The 18,169-nt window shown below is 47.8% G+C and overlaps 1 protein-coding gene across 2 annotated transcripts in view; it reads left to right on the forward strand.

The window, feature by feature from the left end:
- Window positions 1-18,169, forward strand: part of PPL (periplakin) — a 302,110-nt gene that overhangs the window by 201,600 nt on the left and 82,341 nt on the right. For both annotated transcript variants that reach the window (XM_085632211.1, XM_085632212.1), the window contains exons 10-12: window positions 1,057-1,179; window positions 12,276-12,422; window positions 14,243-14,394. In XM_085632211.1, coding sequence (XP_085488337.1) covers window positions 1,057-1,179; window positions 12,276-12,422; window positions 14,243-14,394 — 422 coding nt within the window. The remainder of the gene's footprint in view (window positions 1-1,056; window positions 1,180-12,275; window positions 12,423-14,242; window positions 14,395-18,169) is intronic.

The following is an 18,169-nucleotide window of genomic DNA, read 5'->3' on the forward strand; positions in this document are numbered from 1 at the left end:
AGGACTGAAACGCGTGACCTACAAGCATCTAGGTGGGTGCTTATCCAATGTAGCTATCATACTAGCTCTGAACACACATTTCCTAACCTGATGGCACCCTGGGCTTTTGGCGCTTTAGCGCTTAGTCCATGATGTGCACAGTACGGAGCGGGAAGTATCGCGGCACTATCTTTCATGAGGTTCAAACCTCAGAGTTTCAAGGAGAAGGATTCTCTCTGCTTCCAGAAGTAATGTCCTTGTATGCAAGCCAAGCGATTGGGAATGAATGTCTTCACACATTATCCCTTATATTGATAGGGCCTGGCAGGCAAGGAAGTGAGTATCTTTCTTTGCCTGGTGACTGGTTCTGTGTCAAAGGTACATCTTTCATCTTGGTTCTCGCCTCACTGAATTTGGTGGATGATTCTAGGCTATGAGGAACTCTACCTCTTCGGCCATTGTGAATGGGGCAGGATGTACGATTCGTGGATGGGGTTATTATCTTTCACGTTGTGACAATGTAAGTGGAGTCTGGTAGGAGGTCCTAGGCCGATAGGTAAACAATCGTTTCTTCATGGACTTCAAAATGAAGATCCTGGTTTTCCATTCCAGAAGCAAATGGTACTCTGTGTCGGGTCACTGCACATGGGAAATTGTAGTGGCTTTTTGGCATAATGATCCAGATGCAAAGGCCAGGTTCATGTAAGCATTCTAAAGTATGCCCAAAAGCCACAAACGTAACATATGAAACTTTTGAGCACATGCAGTAGTCAAACATATTTTCTGCACCTCACTGCAACTAAAGTGGCAATTTTAGTGGATTCCAATTGATATCAGCTTTAAACTAAAGCAGTAGCTTGATGTGACTCTCACACTATTCATAGATGATAAAATAGTAGATTTCTTTGTAGCAGACCCACGTGGGAAATATTTTGAGGTGGACAATGGTTTTATACAAAAATTAAATTGTTTCAGTGCAAGCAGGGGTTCTGCCCCCCACCTAGTCCATGGGCTTACCATCAGTGTTATTGCAGTACGTTAGATCTAACATGCAACTGTTGTTTTGTTCTGCTGTAGTTCCACAAAGATGCAAAGGATGCCCAGGACCTGTTGAAGAAGGTGGACATGGACCTTGATCAAAAATACAACCCTGACTTCAAGGACAAGTATCAGATTGAATCTCTTCAGCGGGAATTGGATGTGAGTCCATTGAGAAGCAGACCTGCTTTGAGGGAGCAGGCAGCATGTTCAGAGACAGTGGAGAGTGTTAGTAGACAGTGAGTGGTGGGATTAGGAAAGGGGGGTTAACTGAATAGACCGGAAATTGAAGTCTAGGGGATCAATGTAAGGGGCCAAAGGAAAAGTATGAAAACAAGATACATTTCTGGTGACTTAAGGCAAGTGAACATGGGCTGCACTCATTGTGAATTCATGTCAGCTGTGGATACTTTTTACAATGCCTATTTTAGGTCTTGCCTACTAGACAGCGCAAGCTATTTGTTTCCAAAAAGACCTGTTGTCAGCTTATCGCGGTCTTAGAGCCTGCCCACTGCTTACCATTTGTTGGCTTTATTTCCACTCTCATTTACTTGCTTTCTATTCTTTAGCTTATGAGGGCTTTTCTTCCTCTTCTTTTGTTTATCAATCCCCTGGAGCATAGCCTTCTTACTTATGTCTATCCACTGCTTACTTTTCAGACACTACTTATGTCTTTTTGGTTAAGCACTCCACAAAACTGCATGCGTTTTCCAGCTGTCTTTTGCATGTCTTTTTCCCCGCCCTCCTTAGTGGTGCACTAGCCATCATGTGCTTCTCCCGCCCATCCGAATTGATTTCTTGTGTGCTTCTCTCTTGGGTGCTGCTTCCCCCTACCACCTGCTTTCTATTGTTGAAGACCTATTGTGATTAGTATCTTTCCACGGCTCAATCAGGAAAGTACTTTTTTCTTTTGCTTTTGGCACTCCATCGCAGTGCATATGTTTTCTTGCCCTCGCCCTCGTGTGATGCTTCCCCCTCAAATATCCACCTTCCTTGCACTCTCCCCGTTGACACCTCCCTCACAGCTTGTATATCGTTCCTCCCACACCTCCAGCTTTTTTCTTGCTTTTTAATTGACATCTTCTACCCAGGCCCCACCCTCCAAGCTCCTCCATTGCTACCCTTCATACTTGTTGTGGTCTTTGCATTTTATTCAGAAAAACATGTTTGTGGCATATGAGCTGCAGATCACACACTGAGCATAGATCGCCATCTGGTGTTGGACCCTGATATGTGCACTTGTTTTTGTCTTGGAAAAGTCTTTGGAAGTCACGGGATAGGTGACTCCTTCTTTGGATCATAGTGCGCATGGGCATCGGCTCCATCCTCAGATTGTTTTTTTCTGCCATTGGGCTCGGATGTGTTTTATCGTGCTCCAGCTCGATACCGTTACAAATCCCACTTTCGACACGCAATCCTTCACCCTTTTCTATCGCGATCCCAATCCTTGCGCATCTCACCAACATCGAAGTCCTCGATTCTGGTCGTCGACGAAGGCCTTCGGGCCTACCTGGGCCTCTACATCTGGCTCATGGAAAGGAATCCATTCAAGAAGTGTCCAATGTGGTTCGAAATTCCCATACACTGATTTGCATGAGGTGTGTAACCTCTGCCTTTCGCCGGAGCACGAGGCCAGAGACTGTCCAGCTTGTGCCTCTTTCCGCTCCAAAAAGACCATTCGAGATCGTCGAGCCTGAAGAAGAATGGCTCGCTCGTCGACTTCCAATCCCCGACGACATCTTCCAAGAGGGCGTCGATGTACCAGAACAGGAGCGGGTTGAAGAAGGCCTCGTCAGCACCTCCGAAGCGGGCTCCGACATCGAAGACATCACTCCTGGGCAACGGGTTGTAAGTACTGCCGTTGACCCTGACCCACTCCCCCCACCACCGAAAAAGGCTTCGGTCACACCTTCGGGCCCAGGTGCACACCGAGAAAGTCCTTCTCATGCCCCGCCTCCGGGCCCGACCAAGAGGCCAACAACAAAGCCTTCAGGCCACTCGGGATCGAGTCAGCCTGCCGTCGGTACCGAAACTCTGACCCCAGCACCGAAAAAGAAGACACCACACTCTTCCTCGGTGCCCAGTACTGCCTCTGCATCGACGCACTCGGCACCCAAACCTGCCGGCACCAATCCCTTGACTCCGAAAAAAGCATCGGAACTGACCAAAAAGCCGCTACCGAAGACTACAGATTCTCAAACTTCAGAGCCGAAAAAGCATTTGGAACCGAAAAAACAACCGGTTCCGCAAACTCCTACAGACACTTCAAAACCTCACGGGTCCAAGCCCAAAGAGCAGAAAACCGCTCTACAGTCGGTGCCCCGCAAGCATTCAGAACCGAAACAATCGACACCGAAGGACATGCCTCCCACAGAAGAGCTTTTCAAGCCAGATCCCACCCAAAAGACTCTTCTTAAAGATCCCCCAGCCTATACTAATCTCAAAACTCTGCACTCCAGAGCGGCCAATCTAACCCAGAACATCCATAGCTCCATTCTGGACCTTATGAACCTCCTGCACCTTGCCGAACTCTCCCTTTCTAACTTCAAGCCACATCTACCCTCCCCCCCACAGTTCACCGAGCCTCCCAAGCACCCACTCCCGCTACCCCTGAGACATCTGCGCCTGCGCAAGCAACCCTGCCGCCTTTCAGAGGAGGAATCCCGAGCTCTTGCACTCATCTACAATCCCCCCACAGCCACCCCTACTCCACTGGACCTCATGGGAGACGAAATCCTAGCTATCCTCCATGACCACAACTCTGCCCAAGTCATCCCTTGCCCACTTGATACGAGTCCTGAACACCCCATCAGCACGGTCACCATCAACCCCAATAGGCCAGCTACCCTCCATAGCAGAAGTGTGGTTAAAAGCAACCTCGCGCCTATACTTCTATCCGTCCAGACCCCGGACACTCCCCCAGACCCCCCTAACTGGTCTCTTAATCAATTGCCGATTGGCAGTTAAACATGCAGCTGATATTGCTGACCTCATCCTGAACAAAAATTTAGACCTAGCAATACTAACAGAATCTTGGCTCAATGAATACTCTTCCCCTTGCCTGGACTTATTAGTCCCTCCTAACTACAACATTGCTAGACTAGACAGGCATTCCAGCAGGAAAGGTGGAGGCATCGCCTGCATCTACCGATCCTCCCTCCTGGTCACGGAACTCGTAGCGGACACTACTGACTCCTGCGAATACCTCGCCCTCTCCATTTCCAGCAACGCCTTACATCTTTGCAATTTGCACATCTTTTACCACCCCCCAGGTTCAAATGACTCTTTCACCGATCACCTCTTGGAAGTCATCACATCTAAGATTTCCTCGAATTCCAAAGAGATTTTCCTTGGTGATTTCAACCTGCATTGGAATGACCCCAAAGATCCCTACGTCAACGCCATCAAAGACCTCCTAAATGATCAAGCCCTGACTCATGCCTGCTCTCTGCCAACTCACTCAAAAGGAGCCACCTTTGACTGGATCATATCTAATAAATCCTCAGTGAAGCTTATCTCCATAGACCCTTGTGACTGGTCCGACCACCACGCCATCTCCTTCATCTTACCTGGGTCACTCAAGACAAAGACACCGCAACTGGTGATTCCCAAACGCTGGATCAGAGACACAAAAAACCTTGACCTTATGAAACTGGAGTGCCGCTGCAAATCTGACCTCCGCCCCCCCTCGCACATAACTACGGTCAGTGACCTCAATGAACATTACTCGGCATCTATATCGAACATTCTGGACGACCTTGCCCCTCTAAAACTAAAAAGATCACAAATCAAAGACAGAAACCCCTGGTTCCCTGCTTCCCTCAACTCGGAGAGGAGATCCTTACGACAATCCGAAAGAATCTGGAGACAGCACCCTTCTACTGCGCACCTTAAACTTTTCCGTCAGGCAAGAGACTCCTACAACAAGCACATCCTCAACTCAAAAAAGGAATACGTCAGATTGGAATTGGGGAATGCCTCGAATAGACCCCGCAAGCTCTTTGAACTGGTCAAACACCAATCAAATAACCTGGCCAAAACCCCGAAAGAATCCTCTAAGTCTCTAATATCTTCGGAGGAATTCTCCTCTTTCTTCTCTGATAAAATCGCTTCTCTAGGAATCGAACTCCGTACCGCCTCTTGCTCTCAACCCCCTCCTGACCAGCCCCCCTTTTCCGCACTACCCTCACTGGCCTCACCCAAAAACGAAACTCGCTGGACCGACTTCGAATACTATGACGAAGACTCCATTGCTAAAATCCTCTCTACCTTAAACCCAAATAACCACTTCAATGACCCGCTACCTTCCAAGTGCCTTGCTGCTGCCTCCCATGCCATTGTTCCTTGCTGGACTGCGATAATCAACGCCTCTCTCCAGCAGGGATCGATTCCGGACCCCTTGAAAGCCGGCCAAGTCCTCCCTATTTTAAAAAAACCATCGCTGGATCCTGCCTCCCCTGACAATTTCAGACCCATCTCCAATATACCTTTGTTAGCCAAAGTTTTAGAGAAGTGCGTACAACACCAACTAAGTCAGCACATCAACAACTTCCACCTACTTGATGACTTTCAATCTGGATTCAGACCGGGGCACAGCACAGAAACTACTATGCTCCACATCGTGGACGACGCCCTCCAAGCCCTTGACCAAGGCAAAACCTGCCTTCTAATCCTCTTAGATCTATCTAACGCCTTCGATACGGTCAATCATGAAAAATTACTCGAACGCCTTAAACTCAGGATGGGTTTGGACGGAGTTGTCCTAGAATGGTTCAGGTCCTTCCTCCATAACCGATCTCAGAGATTCCTCATTAACGGCAACCCGGTCATGGTTGGAGTCCTCCAAGGTTCCACCCTGTCACCCACCCTCTTCAATCTTTACTTGGAGCCACTCACTGAAGTTCTTTGTTCCGCCAATATCTCCTACCATATGTACGCAAACGACACCCAAATATACATCAATATTAAATCACTCGAGGAGATCCTCGCCCTGAACGAGACCCTGAAACTAACTGTCCAGTGGTTAGCTGCTAACCAACTAAAACTCAACGCAAAGAAAACTGAATTTATCCTGCTCTCCCCCCTAAAGTCAACCCAGAGATACAGATGTGGATCAAGGCCATCACAGCCTTAAATTGGCCGCCGACCATTGTGGACTCTGCCAAATCACTGGGCATATTCCTCGACTGCGACCTGAACATGCGAGACCACATTAACTCAATGGCCAAATCAGCCAGATTCCACCTGAGCTACCTTTGGAAACTAAAACCCTTCATCGATGCTCCTGACTTAAAAATGGCAGTCCAAGCACTAGTCATCTCTAGACTGGAATATGGATGCTCCACCCTCACGGGATTACCCAAGATCTCCTTGGCACCTCTAAAAGCCTGTCTCAACACGGCGGCCAGACTACTCACCGGCACTAGGAAATTCGACCACATCTCTCCACACATGAAAGCACTAAACTGGCTCCCTCTAGAGGCCAGAATACAGCTGAAATTGGCATGCATTACACACAAGGCCCTATACGCAAACTCCCTTGCATACCTGGCACAGAAACGTGTGTTATCTGGAGGAACATCCGGTCCGCTAGAAATCTCCTGCTCCGACCTGCCCATTTTCAGAAAAAAAGAACCTACAATAGGGCATTCTCCGGGGCAGCACCAATAATCTGGAACTCTTTCCCACCCGACATCAGAAGAATCCCTTCTCTAGCATGCTTCAAGAAGGAGGCCAAAACCTCCTTCATGGGTAAATTCCTGGTCTAAGGCCTTCTCTCAGCCACCACGATGTGCCTGTTGAAGACTATTGCTTCTTCCACAGATCACCAACCTCACACCGCCGAGAATATGTGGGGCTACTGTTTTTACCGACTCTAACCATAACTGTAACCTCACATTTGTGTCCCCTTTTTGCCCCTATGCTCCAAGCAACCCTACCCCGCCCCAATCCTCTATATATTTCTGCACTTGAGACTTTTCTGTTTTTCTATTGTTTTCCTCTGGTAACCATGTAAAGCGCTCTGATACCCTCACGGGTCAAGTTCGCGCTCTATAAAACATTAATATAAAATAAATAAAATCCAAAGACTGGTCAACTGATTCTCAGTTCCAAAAAGAGACCACTGGACTCGCCTACACCGGCGCCAGCACCTAAAAAGAGGGACATTGCTACATCTCCTCTCAGGATCCCTTCTCCACCTCCTCCTCCACCTTCTCCTCCACCTCCTCCTCCACCACACCACTCTCCTACACCACCTCCTCCACCAGTGGACGATGATGACACTTCTGATGACACAGGGGAGGGTGCAGATGATGAGCAACTAGGGGATCCTAGTCCACCTCATACCCCAGACCCATGGGATGATTACAATACACCAGATGTCCCTATCATGCCACAGGATGACATCTATCCCTCTAGACCTTCCCCTCCAGAGGATACCATGGGCTTCAACCAGCTCATTCACAGAGCTGCACAGTACCACGGGGTTGACTTACACACAGACCCTGTGGATGAGGATTTTTTAATGGATACTTTTGACATCTCACAAAAGACCACTTCAATTCTTCCCATGCTGAAAGGGGTAATTAAACTTGCACTTGAAGTGTTTAAAGACCCCGTTAGGTCTAAGGTTATCAACCCACGGATAGAAAAGAAATATAAAGACGACCCAGCATACATTAAAGGCCACGTTCCATTGGATTCGTTAGTTGTCTCCAACGCCAGGAAGAGGGCTAACTCTCAAACGTCGGGGGATGCTCCACCTCCCGACAAGGAGTCCACACTCTTGGATGCTTCCGGTAAACGCACAGCATCTCAAGCAGCTAACATATGGTGTATCGCCAACACGCAAGTTTTGTTAGCTAGGTATGATAGGGCGCACTACGACCAGTTAGATACCCTATTGCAACACCTGCCTGACAAATATGAAACCAGGGCTAACGACCTCATACAAGAGGGTAAACTCATTACTAACACCTCCTTTCGCTGCGCTATAACATGGCAGACACCGCCTCCCGAGCCATAAACACAAGTGTTCTCCTGCGTAGACACACTTGGCTATGCATTTCCGGCTTTAAACCTGAAGTACAAACTTCCATTCTCAATCAGCCATTTGACCAGGAACACTTGTTCGGACCTACCGTGGATTAATCTCTCACAGATGAAAAAAGACACGGACACGGCTAAATCAAAGGGAGCCTTGCAATCGCAAGCTCCCAGACGCTCCTTTCGTCACTCCTCTTACAGAGGCAACTCCAGAGGCTATTCCTCAGACAACCCCTCCACCTCTTACAAAACTCCCACCCAATCCACATTCACCAAGGGTTATCAGAGAGGAGGCTACACAGGCAATAATAACAAAGGTAGAGGCAGAACTAACAACACCCGCTCTGCCTCCACCCTTACCCAATGACTTCCCTCCGCTCCCCCCTGACCATCCTACACCTGTCGGGGGAAGATTACTACAGTTCCTTCCTGTCTGGAACACCATCACCACAGACAGGTGGGTGAGGCAAATCGTTCAAACAGGTTACTGTCTGGAACTCACCTCCACTCCCCCAACCATACCACCCAGACAGTACCCAATGTCATTAGAACATTTATCTCTTCTAAAGCAGGAGGTAATCTCCCTCCTACAAAAACATGCAATAGAACCAGTCCCCCTGCATCAGCAAAACACATGAGTCTACTCCCTGTATTTCCTCATCCCAAAGAAGGACGGGTCTCTGAGACCTATCCTAGACCTCAGACCCCTAAATCTCTACATACACTTAGACCACTTTCACATGGTCACGCTTCAACAAGTCCTTCCTCTCCTGTCCCAAGGCGACTTCCTTGCCACTCTAGATTTCAAGGACACCTACTTTCATATTCCCATTCACACCTCTCACAGAAAATATCTCAGGTGTGTAGTGGCAAGCCAGCACTACCAATTCAAGGTACACCCTTTTGGAGTCACCACAGCACCCAGAGTATTCACCAAGTGTCTGGCGGTAGTTGCAGCTCACCTGAGAAGACAACACATTCACGTCTTCCCATACTTGGACGATTGGCTCATAAAAGCCAACTCATACAATCAGTGTGTACGTCACACTCACGCAACAATCCAGCTACTCCACGACATAGGGTTCACAGTAAACCACGCAAAGTCTCATCTACAACCGTCCCACACAGAACAGTACCTCTGTGCCACAATAGACACCTCCAAAGCACTTGCTTACCCCAGTCCGGTCAGGATAGGAAGTATGCAGAAACTCCTAACAAAATTTCAGCCGCAACACTCTCTTACAGCTCGAGTGTTCATGCAACTCATAGGGATGAGGGCCTCTTGCATATTCATAGTACCTCACGCAAGACTCCAAATGCGTCCTCTGCAGGAGTGCTTAACGTGTCAGTGGAACCAAGCTCAAGGTTAGCTAACAGATCTGGTGTTGGTGGACGGCCGCACTTATCGCTCTCTGCAGTGGTGGAACACCAAAAACATTTCCATAGGGCGACCGTTTCTCGAGACGGTTCCACAGGTTGTGTTAACAGCGGACGCATCGCTCTACAGCTGGGGAGCTCATCTATTACATCACACCATGCAGGGCACGTGGACTCCACACAAAAGTTACTCCACATCAATCACCTGGAGTTACTAGCAATTTTTCTGGCCCTAAAAGCATACCAAAAGCAGATATCAGGCAAAGCTGTCCTAGTCCGCACTGACAACATGACAGCCATGTACTACATACAGAAACAGGGCGGGACACATTCCCTACAGCTCTCCCAACTAGCGCAAAGCATTTGGAGATGGGCTATTCCTCAAAACATTTTTCTCCTAGCCCAACATGTTCCAGGCGTCCAGAACAGCATCGCTGATCTGTTAAGTCGTCAAACGCAACAGATTCACGAGTGCGAACTTCATCCACAAGTTCTTCAACCCTTTTTCCAGTTGTGGGGGCAGCCAGAGATAGACCTCTTCGGCACACACAAAAACGCCAAATGCCTAAACTTCGCTGCCAGATATCCACACCCATTGTCCAAAGGCAATGCGATATGGATGAATTGGTCAGGCAGATTAGCGTACGCTTTTCCACCTCTCCCACTCATCCCACTGGTAGTGCGAAAACTGAAGCAACATTCACTGACCCTCATCCTAGTTGCTCCAACATGGGCCAGACAACCGTGGTACACCACATTACTGGAACTGTCTCTAGTCCCGCACCAAAAACTACACCTCTCCCCACGCCTCTTAACCCAGAACCATGGAGAGATCAGACACCCGGAACCAGCACAGCCAAACCTAGCGATCTGGCTCCTGAGGTCTTAGAGTTTGGTTACCTTAACCTTCCCCCTGACTGCATGAACGTTATCCGAGAAGCTAGACGCCCCACCACTAGAGCCTGCTATGCAGCCAAGTGGAAAAGATTTGTGATATATTGCTACAACAACACCATCAATCCTTTAGATGTGTCAATTAAACACATCATAGGTTACCTACTGCATCTTCAAAGGTGTAACTTAGCCTAAACATCTATTAGATTACACCTCGCTGCCATAGCAGCCTATTTACAAAATAGACAACACTTATCACTCTTCAGGATACCTGCCATCAAAGCATTTATGGAAGGCCTCAAAAGAATCATTCCACCCAGGGTACCCCCCTACCCTGTGTGGAACTTAAACATTGTCCTCACAAGACTAATGGGTCCGCCTTTTGAACCTCTGCACAAATGAGAGCTACAGTTTCTAACATGGAAAGTTGCTTTCCTAGTAGCCATTACTTCCCTTAGAAGAGTCAGTGAGCTACAAGCACTAACTATTCAAGAACCGTTCTTACAACTCCATCATAATAAAGTTGTTCTCAGAACCAATCCAAAATTCCTCCCTAAAGTTATTTCTCCCTTCCACCTCACCAGTCTGTTGAGTTGCCCGTATTTTTCTCACAACCACAGACAGTTGCAAAAAGAGCTCTTCACACTCTAGATGTTAAAAGAGCACTGCTTTATTACATTGAAAGAACAAAACCTTTTCGTAAGACTAAACAACTTTTCGTGTCCTTCTCACCACCACATAAAGGCAATCCCATATCCAAATCTGGCATAGCAAGGTGGATTGTCAAATGCATACAGAATTTCTATCACAAAGCTAAACGCACCTTATCTGTTCCTCCTAAAGCCCACTCTACTCGAAAGATAGGGGCTTCAATGGCATTTTTATCGAACATTCCCCTAGATGACAGATGACATGGGCAAAGCAGCCACATGGTCCACACCGCGCACATTCACAAAACACTATTGTGTAGATGTGCAAACAAAACAACAAGGTACTGTGGGCCAGGCTGTACTCAAAACACTATTTCAAACTACTGTAACAGATACTGGTGGTCGCCGCTAGAGGTGGGTACTGCTATACAATCTTTGCTCAGTGCGTGATCTGCAACTCATATGCCTCGAACGGAAAATGCTACTTACCAGTATGCATCTGTTCTTAGCATGTAGAGCTGCAGATCCACACACGCCCACCCACCTCCCTGGCTGCCTTTATCTGTTCCAGTATTATCTTTTTTAGATACAGCAAACATGGGCATCTTTTCTCTTTCTTACAAAACTCTATCATTTCCCTGCTGGCAAAAAGCAATCTGAGAATGGAGCCGATGCCCATGCGCACCATTATCCAAAGGAGGAGTCACCTGTACGTGACTTCCAAAGACTTTTCCAAGACAAAACCAAGTGCACATATCCGGGCCCAACACCAGATGGCGATCTATGCTCAGTGTGTGGATCTGCAGCTCTACATGCCAAGAACAGATGCATACTGGTAAGTAGCATTTTCCTTTTATTTTGTGGGAGGGCCTGCAACTGGCCATTCCTATCACACTGATTCATTTTTATTCATATTTTTTTTAATTTACTGCTCCAAGATTGGTGCCTGCCATCTTAGAATGGTAAATGAAAATAAAAAAGGAATACAAAATGACCACCATGCTCATTCATACATTATTGTGTTGCTGATTTTTTTCTGATCCTATTTTGGTGTGGCAAACAAGCATGTTTTTTCACCCATGCAAAAGAGCGTTGGCAAAAATAAATGGCAATGGCAAGTCTGGTAATGCCATCGGAAGGCGATGCCTGTTGGCTTTGCCAGTGTTCTCTCATGATGCCTCTGTTCCTCTTTTTTCCTTCCTTATGCTAATTGTTTCTCATCCTCTCTCTCTTTCTTTAATATTTTGCCTCTCTGTTTCCCTGTCCACGTGTTTGCTGCTCGGCTTTTAGGAGCAGGAGAAGGCCCTGGATAAGTACGATGAGGTGGTGAAGTCCCTGCAGAAACGTAGTCAGCAGGTGGTTCCCCTTAAGTATCGGAGGGAGACGCCACTGAAGCCCATCCCTGTGGAGGCTCTCTGCGACTTCGATTGTGAAGAGGTAAGCTTTGGAAGAAGCAAATGCGGTGGAGAAAGAACAGCAAGACAAGAATAAGATGCAGATATTGAGGGAAAGCCACATTGAAATGGGCGAGCATGGCTCCTGCTAGAAGTAGAAAAGCAGTAGATTTGTCTCTTTCCAAGGAGTCCCAGGCGTGCAAGCTTAACTCATCATAGCACACTTAAGAGTGTTATTTGTTAAAGAGTAGTGCAGGAGTTGTGTGGATGGAGTGGTAGTCATGGATATTCAGCCGCAGTGATCTGAAGAGGTCCTAATAATTGCGCCAGTAGAAGTAGTTCTTTGTAGTGGTAATACTAACCCAAATAAAAGTTATTTATGTAGCTCTTGCCGTCGCAGATCCTGCTTTTTGACATTGCTTATTTTGAGATCTGTAATTTGCAACCTGAAGCCACCTTCTCTGCTTCCACATTGAGAATGGAGAGGTGGAGCATTATTGAAAGTTGCTCTACAATAGCGCTTGTCAGCACGGCCTCCATTTCCCCATCAATGTGGATCTACAGCGGCCGCACCTGAAGGAGGAGACTGCGATTGGTAGTGTAATAGTGTCACTTGCTTTTCCCTGCCCCTTTGAGAAGGGAGAAGATCACCACCAAGGAGAGATCACAGGATTACGACATCAGCGTGGGGAATAACTAGGCTGTTGTTCTCATTAAGGTTACCTTTGGAAGACATACATAACAATAGCTTCAGTGGTGGTTTTAGGATAGTAATTGTAGCAGTAACATGATTAGTGTTAATACCAATGGTAGTGTAGGGCTTAGTAGTAGAGCTGTTGCAAAGAAGATTCGCACTATAGATGGAGTTCAATTTTTTTACTGTACCTCTGGCAACTGTGACTATTTTCTGGTTCTGTGTGACTTAGAAGCGTGGCTAGTTTAAACCTTGCGCAAAACCAATATTTTAGTTAGGGTGTAGACGAGTATCTTAAAGGTTGCTCCAGGGAACAGAAAGGAAACGGCCACCTACGTCCCAATAATCCTCTGTTACTGAAGGTACACAGAGGATAAACACAAAACAGAATATCGTTCCCGAGCAAGGGTCAAGTAAGCAATCAAAATTATATCATTAAAGCATCAGTCCAATAAGATGTCAGTCCAATGTATTATCAGATAATATTCTTCTTTATTTTCTCATTTCTCAAATGTTCTCATCTTGATCATAGCCGTAGGTGTATTACACATTGGTTCGTGATAACAGATTGGTGTAAATGGTATAACCAAGTTGTAGCCTGTAGCCAACATGTGTTTCGTCTTGGGTCAATTGCCCAGCGACTTCCTCAGGGCAGACGCAATTTCTGAAAATCGATTCACCACACCCCATGACTGACATCTTATTGGACTGATGCTTTAATGATATAATTTTTGATTGCTTACTTGACCCTTGCTCGGGAACGATATTCTGTTTTGTATTTTCCGGTTCTAGTGGCAATTTGTGATCCGTCTGCTGGTGCACGCTAGTGAGTTGTCTAGCATTGCTTTTTCCATAGTATCTTGAGTATTGGTAGTAGTGGTATTGCAAAAGGGGAAATGCAGACACACTGACATATTAGTGGTACTTGTTGCTTCATTATTCACCTCTCCAGGAATGCACTATATTGAAACGATGGTTTTAGTCTGCAGTGTTTTTCAGTATACAGTTTCGCACTGGTGTACATGTTTTGGTGGCAGTAGCTGATGACATTTTTGTTAAGAAACTGGGAGCTCATTAAAAACAAGTGCAGGAAAGACAATTTTCCATTAATTCTTAACGGGATCAAATCAACTTATGGATTTGCTCTGCTTATTCTATGTTTTCTCCAGGGACAGATTTCTCGTGGACAACGCTACACGCTGAAGGCTAACAAGGGAGAGAAGTGGGAAGTGACTGATGGGTCTGGGAAGAAATTCAATGCACCTGGTGTATGCTTCAACATCCCTCCCACAGACCCTGAATCCATTGCGTTGACCGACAGGTAGGTTCTAGTAGCAAGCAGGTTTGTCTAAAGCTCGTTTTGGGGTGTGTGTTGCCAAGGTCTTCCAGTTGGCAGAATCCAAGTGAACAACCTTGTGCTTTGAGACACCACTTTAGAACTGGTGCATCATGGACCAACCATGAAACAATTGGCATGCTAATAAAAGTCAAACTATAGGACGTCAGACATCTACTCATGTCAGTTAACTCTTAAAAATGAAATCATTTTTTGAGTTACAGCTTTCCTCTTGAAAATCTACAGCACATGTCCTGGAGTACCCCAAGTGTGCAAAATGTGCTCATGTGGTTTTTCAATTAGGTGCAAATCTGTATGCGTGAATGATGGCCAAATGATCGTTTGCATATGTAACTTTGTTAGTTTTATCTCCGGAGAGGAGATTGTTTTCTCTGTTGAGAAAGTAGTTCTGCAAATGTTTAAATATGTGATGAATTACTGTCTTTTCCCACACTGGGAAAGTACTTACTCCTGCCTTTACCAGGAGTAATGAACAAGTTACTTACCTTCGGTAACGATATATCTGTAAGAAACATTAGTAGTGATAGATTCCTTACCTTAGAATTACCCCCAGGCGTCAGACTGGATCAGGAAAGTTTTCGTCAGCCGTACCCCTGCGCGTCGGAAGGTGGCGTCGTGCGGCTCCACGTCTGTTGTTGGCATCGTGGTTGCCGAGATGACATCACGGCCGCTACTTAGATGCTGCCCTCGCGTGCTGACGTCAGTTCTGTACACAACTTTCCGCGCCAGGAACGCAGAGCCATGCAAGATACTGACCACTGGTGCCTTGAAACTAGGGCCCTGAAAGGGATGACCTTAACCCTAGAAATCAGTTTGCAGAACGGGAAGGATGGGTGGGTCGGTGAGGAATCTATCACTGCTAATGTTTCTTACTAATATATCGTTACCGAAGGTAAGTAAATTGTTCATCTGAAAGTAACACGTAGTGATAGATTCCTTACCTTAGAATAGATACCCCAGCAATACCAACCCCGGTGGCGGGTCTGTGAACCAAGATCACACCAGGAAGTCCCGGAGAACAGAACGGCCAAAGAAGCTGTCTCTCCAGACTTGGCTGACCAGGCAGTAATGCTTAGTAAAAGTGTGCAGCGGGGCCCACGTAGCTGCCTGACAGATGTCTTGTAAGGGGACACCACGTCCCAACTCCGTAGTGGCAGCCGTCGCCTTAGTGGAATGGGCGCGCAGCCCCAACGGAGGCTCCCTTATTAGCCAAAGAGTAACAGGCTTTAATACACAAGACGACCCACTGAGCGATAGTTCGCTTGTGTACGGCCCGACCTTTCTTGGCGCCAACGTAGCCAACAAAGAGCTGGTCACCCACCCGGAACTGTTGTGTGTAATTGAGGTAAAAGGAGAGCACACATTTTGGGTCCAGACGGTGGAGCCTCTCTTCCTCTTTAGAAGGATGCGGAGGCGGAAAGAAGGTGGGCAAAGTGATGGTCAGCCCGATGTGAAAAGTAGTGACAACTTTTGGCAGGAAAGATGGACGGGTTCTGAGCACAACCTTGCCCGGATGGACAGACAGAAAAGGAGGTTTACAAGAAAGAACCTGGAGCTCACTCACTCGCCTAGCGGAAGTGATGGCAACCAGGAAAGCCGTCTTCAGAGTCAAGAGACATAGAGGACAGTTGTGAAGAGGTTCAAAGTGAGCGCTCATCAAGTATGTATGTAAGAACCAGATTCAAGTCCCACTGTGGCATCACAAAAGTAATAGGAGGGAAAAGGTGAGTAATGCCTTTGAGGAATCTATTTACAACAGGGGACTTGAAGAGAGAGGGCTGATCAGGGAGCCTGAGAAAGGCCGAAATAGCAGAAAGGTAGCCCTTGATAGTGCCCAGAGCAGAGCCCTGCTGGGCCAAAGAAAGAAGAAACAATAGAACTTCTGACAGAGGGGCAGAAAGGGGATCTACAGCCTTTGCAGTGCACCATGCCACAAATTTGTTCCACCTGCAGGCGTATACCAACTTAATGGAGGGCCGCCTGGCCACCAGAATAACATTACAAACTTCAGTAGGCAAGTCAAAAGGAATCAACTTCCACCACTCAATCTCCATGCAAGGAGGTGGAGACTGAACAGGTTCGGGTGGAGGACTGTCCCCTGCTGCTGCGACAGAAGATCCTCCCGAAGAGGCAGTCGGATCGAGGGATCGATGGTCATACTGAGTAGCTCGGAATATCATACTCTTCGAGCCCAGTCCGGAGCCACAAGAATGACTTGGGCCTGGTCACGCCTGATCTTCTTCAGCACTCGGGCAGAAGTGGTATAGGCGCAAAGGCGTACAACAGACCGGAACTCCACTCGCAACGAAAAGCATCGCCGAGCGAGTGCCGCCTTGGAAATTCCAACGCGCAGAACTGCTGACATTGCGCGTTCTCTTCGGTGGCGAATAGATCTAACCAAGGCTCTCCCCACTGCTGAAAGAGACTTTGCGTCACGTCCGCGTGAAGACACCATTCGTGATCCATCATGCACCGGCGGCAGAGTTCGTCCGTCTTGGCGTTCAGTGAACCTGCCAGGTGTTAAACCACCAGGGAAATGCCCTGATGTTCTAGCCATGTCTAAAGGCGCAGAGCCTCCTGACATAGGGTCCACGACCTCAGCCCGCCCTGTTTGTTGCAGTACGACATGGCGGTTGTGTTGTCTGTGAACACCTGCGCTACTCTCCCCTTGACAGAGGGAAGGAATGCCTTCAGTGCAAGCCGGATCACCCAAAGCTCCAGAAGGTTGATATGGAGCCGGCACTCCGCCGGAGACCAGAGGCCTCTGATCTCCACCTCTCCCATGTGACCGCCCCATCCCAGGAGGGACGCATCCGTCACCACTGTGTGCTCCGGTTGGGGAAGGGAGAAGGATCTGCCATTGACCCAATGCCGGTTTGTGAGTCACCACTGCAACTATCTTGCAGTGCTCTCGGAGATCTGGACGTACTCGGACAGGTTCCCCTGATGCGGCGCCCACTGGAACTTCAGGTCCCACTGCAGAGCCCGCATATGCCATCTGGCATGATCGACCAGCAGGATGCAGGAGGCAATGGGGCCCAGCAGCCTCACGGTCAGCGTGACCGAAACCCAGGATAGAGGCCGGAAGTTCGGAATCAGAGCCTGAATATCCTGTACTCGTCGTTCGGGAGGATAGACCCGTAAGAGCGTTGTATCCAGAACCGCTCCGATGAAGAGGAGCTTCTGAGAGGGAATCAGGTGTGACTTCGGCACATTGATGGAGCAAATGCAGGAGGTCGGCCATAGTCTGGAGGTGGGAGACGACTACCTGGGGCGATCCCACCTTCAACAGTCAGTCATCGAGATAGGGGAAGACTGGAACCCCTGATCTGCGCAGATGAGCTGCGACCACCGCCATCACTTACGTGAACACCCGAGGGACGCTGGTAAGGCCAAAGGGGAGCACAGTAAATTGAAAGTGCTTGTGGCCTACCGTAAACCACAGGTAATGCCGGTGGGCTGGCAGGATGAGAATATGGAAATATGCGTCCTGCAGATCCAACTCTACCATCCAGTCTCCAGGGTCGAGAGCAGACAAGACCTGAGCCAGCGTTAACATCTTGAACTTCTCCTTCCCGGAGGAAGCGATTGACGTTCCGGAGGTCTAAGATAGGAAGCAGGCCCTTATCCTTCTTGGGGGGCAAAAATAGTGGGAATAACAACCACGACCTACTTCTGGCGCAGGAACGCACTCGATGGCCCCCTTGGCCAGGAGGGACACAACTTCCTGTTGAAGAAG

Source organism: Triturus cristatus, chromosome 10, assembly GCF_964204655.1.
Source record: "Triturus cristatus chromosome 10, aTriCri1.1, whole genome shotgun sequence".
Classification (NCBI taxonomy): Eukaryota; Metazoa; Chordata; class Amphibia; order Caudata; family Salamandridae; genus Triturus; species Triturus cristatus.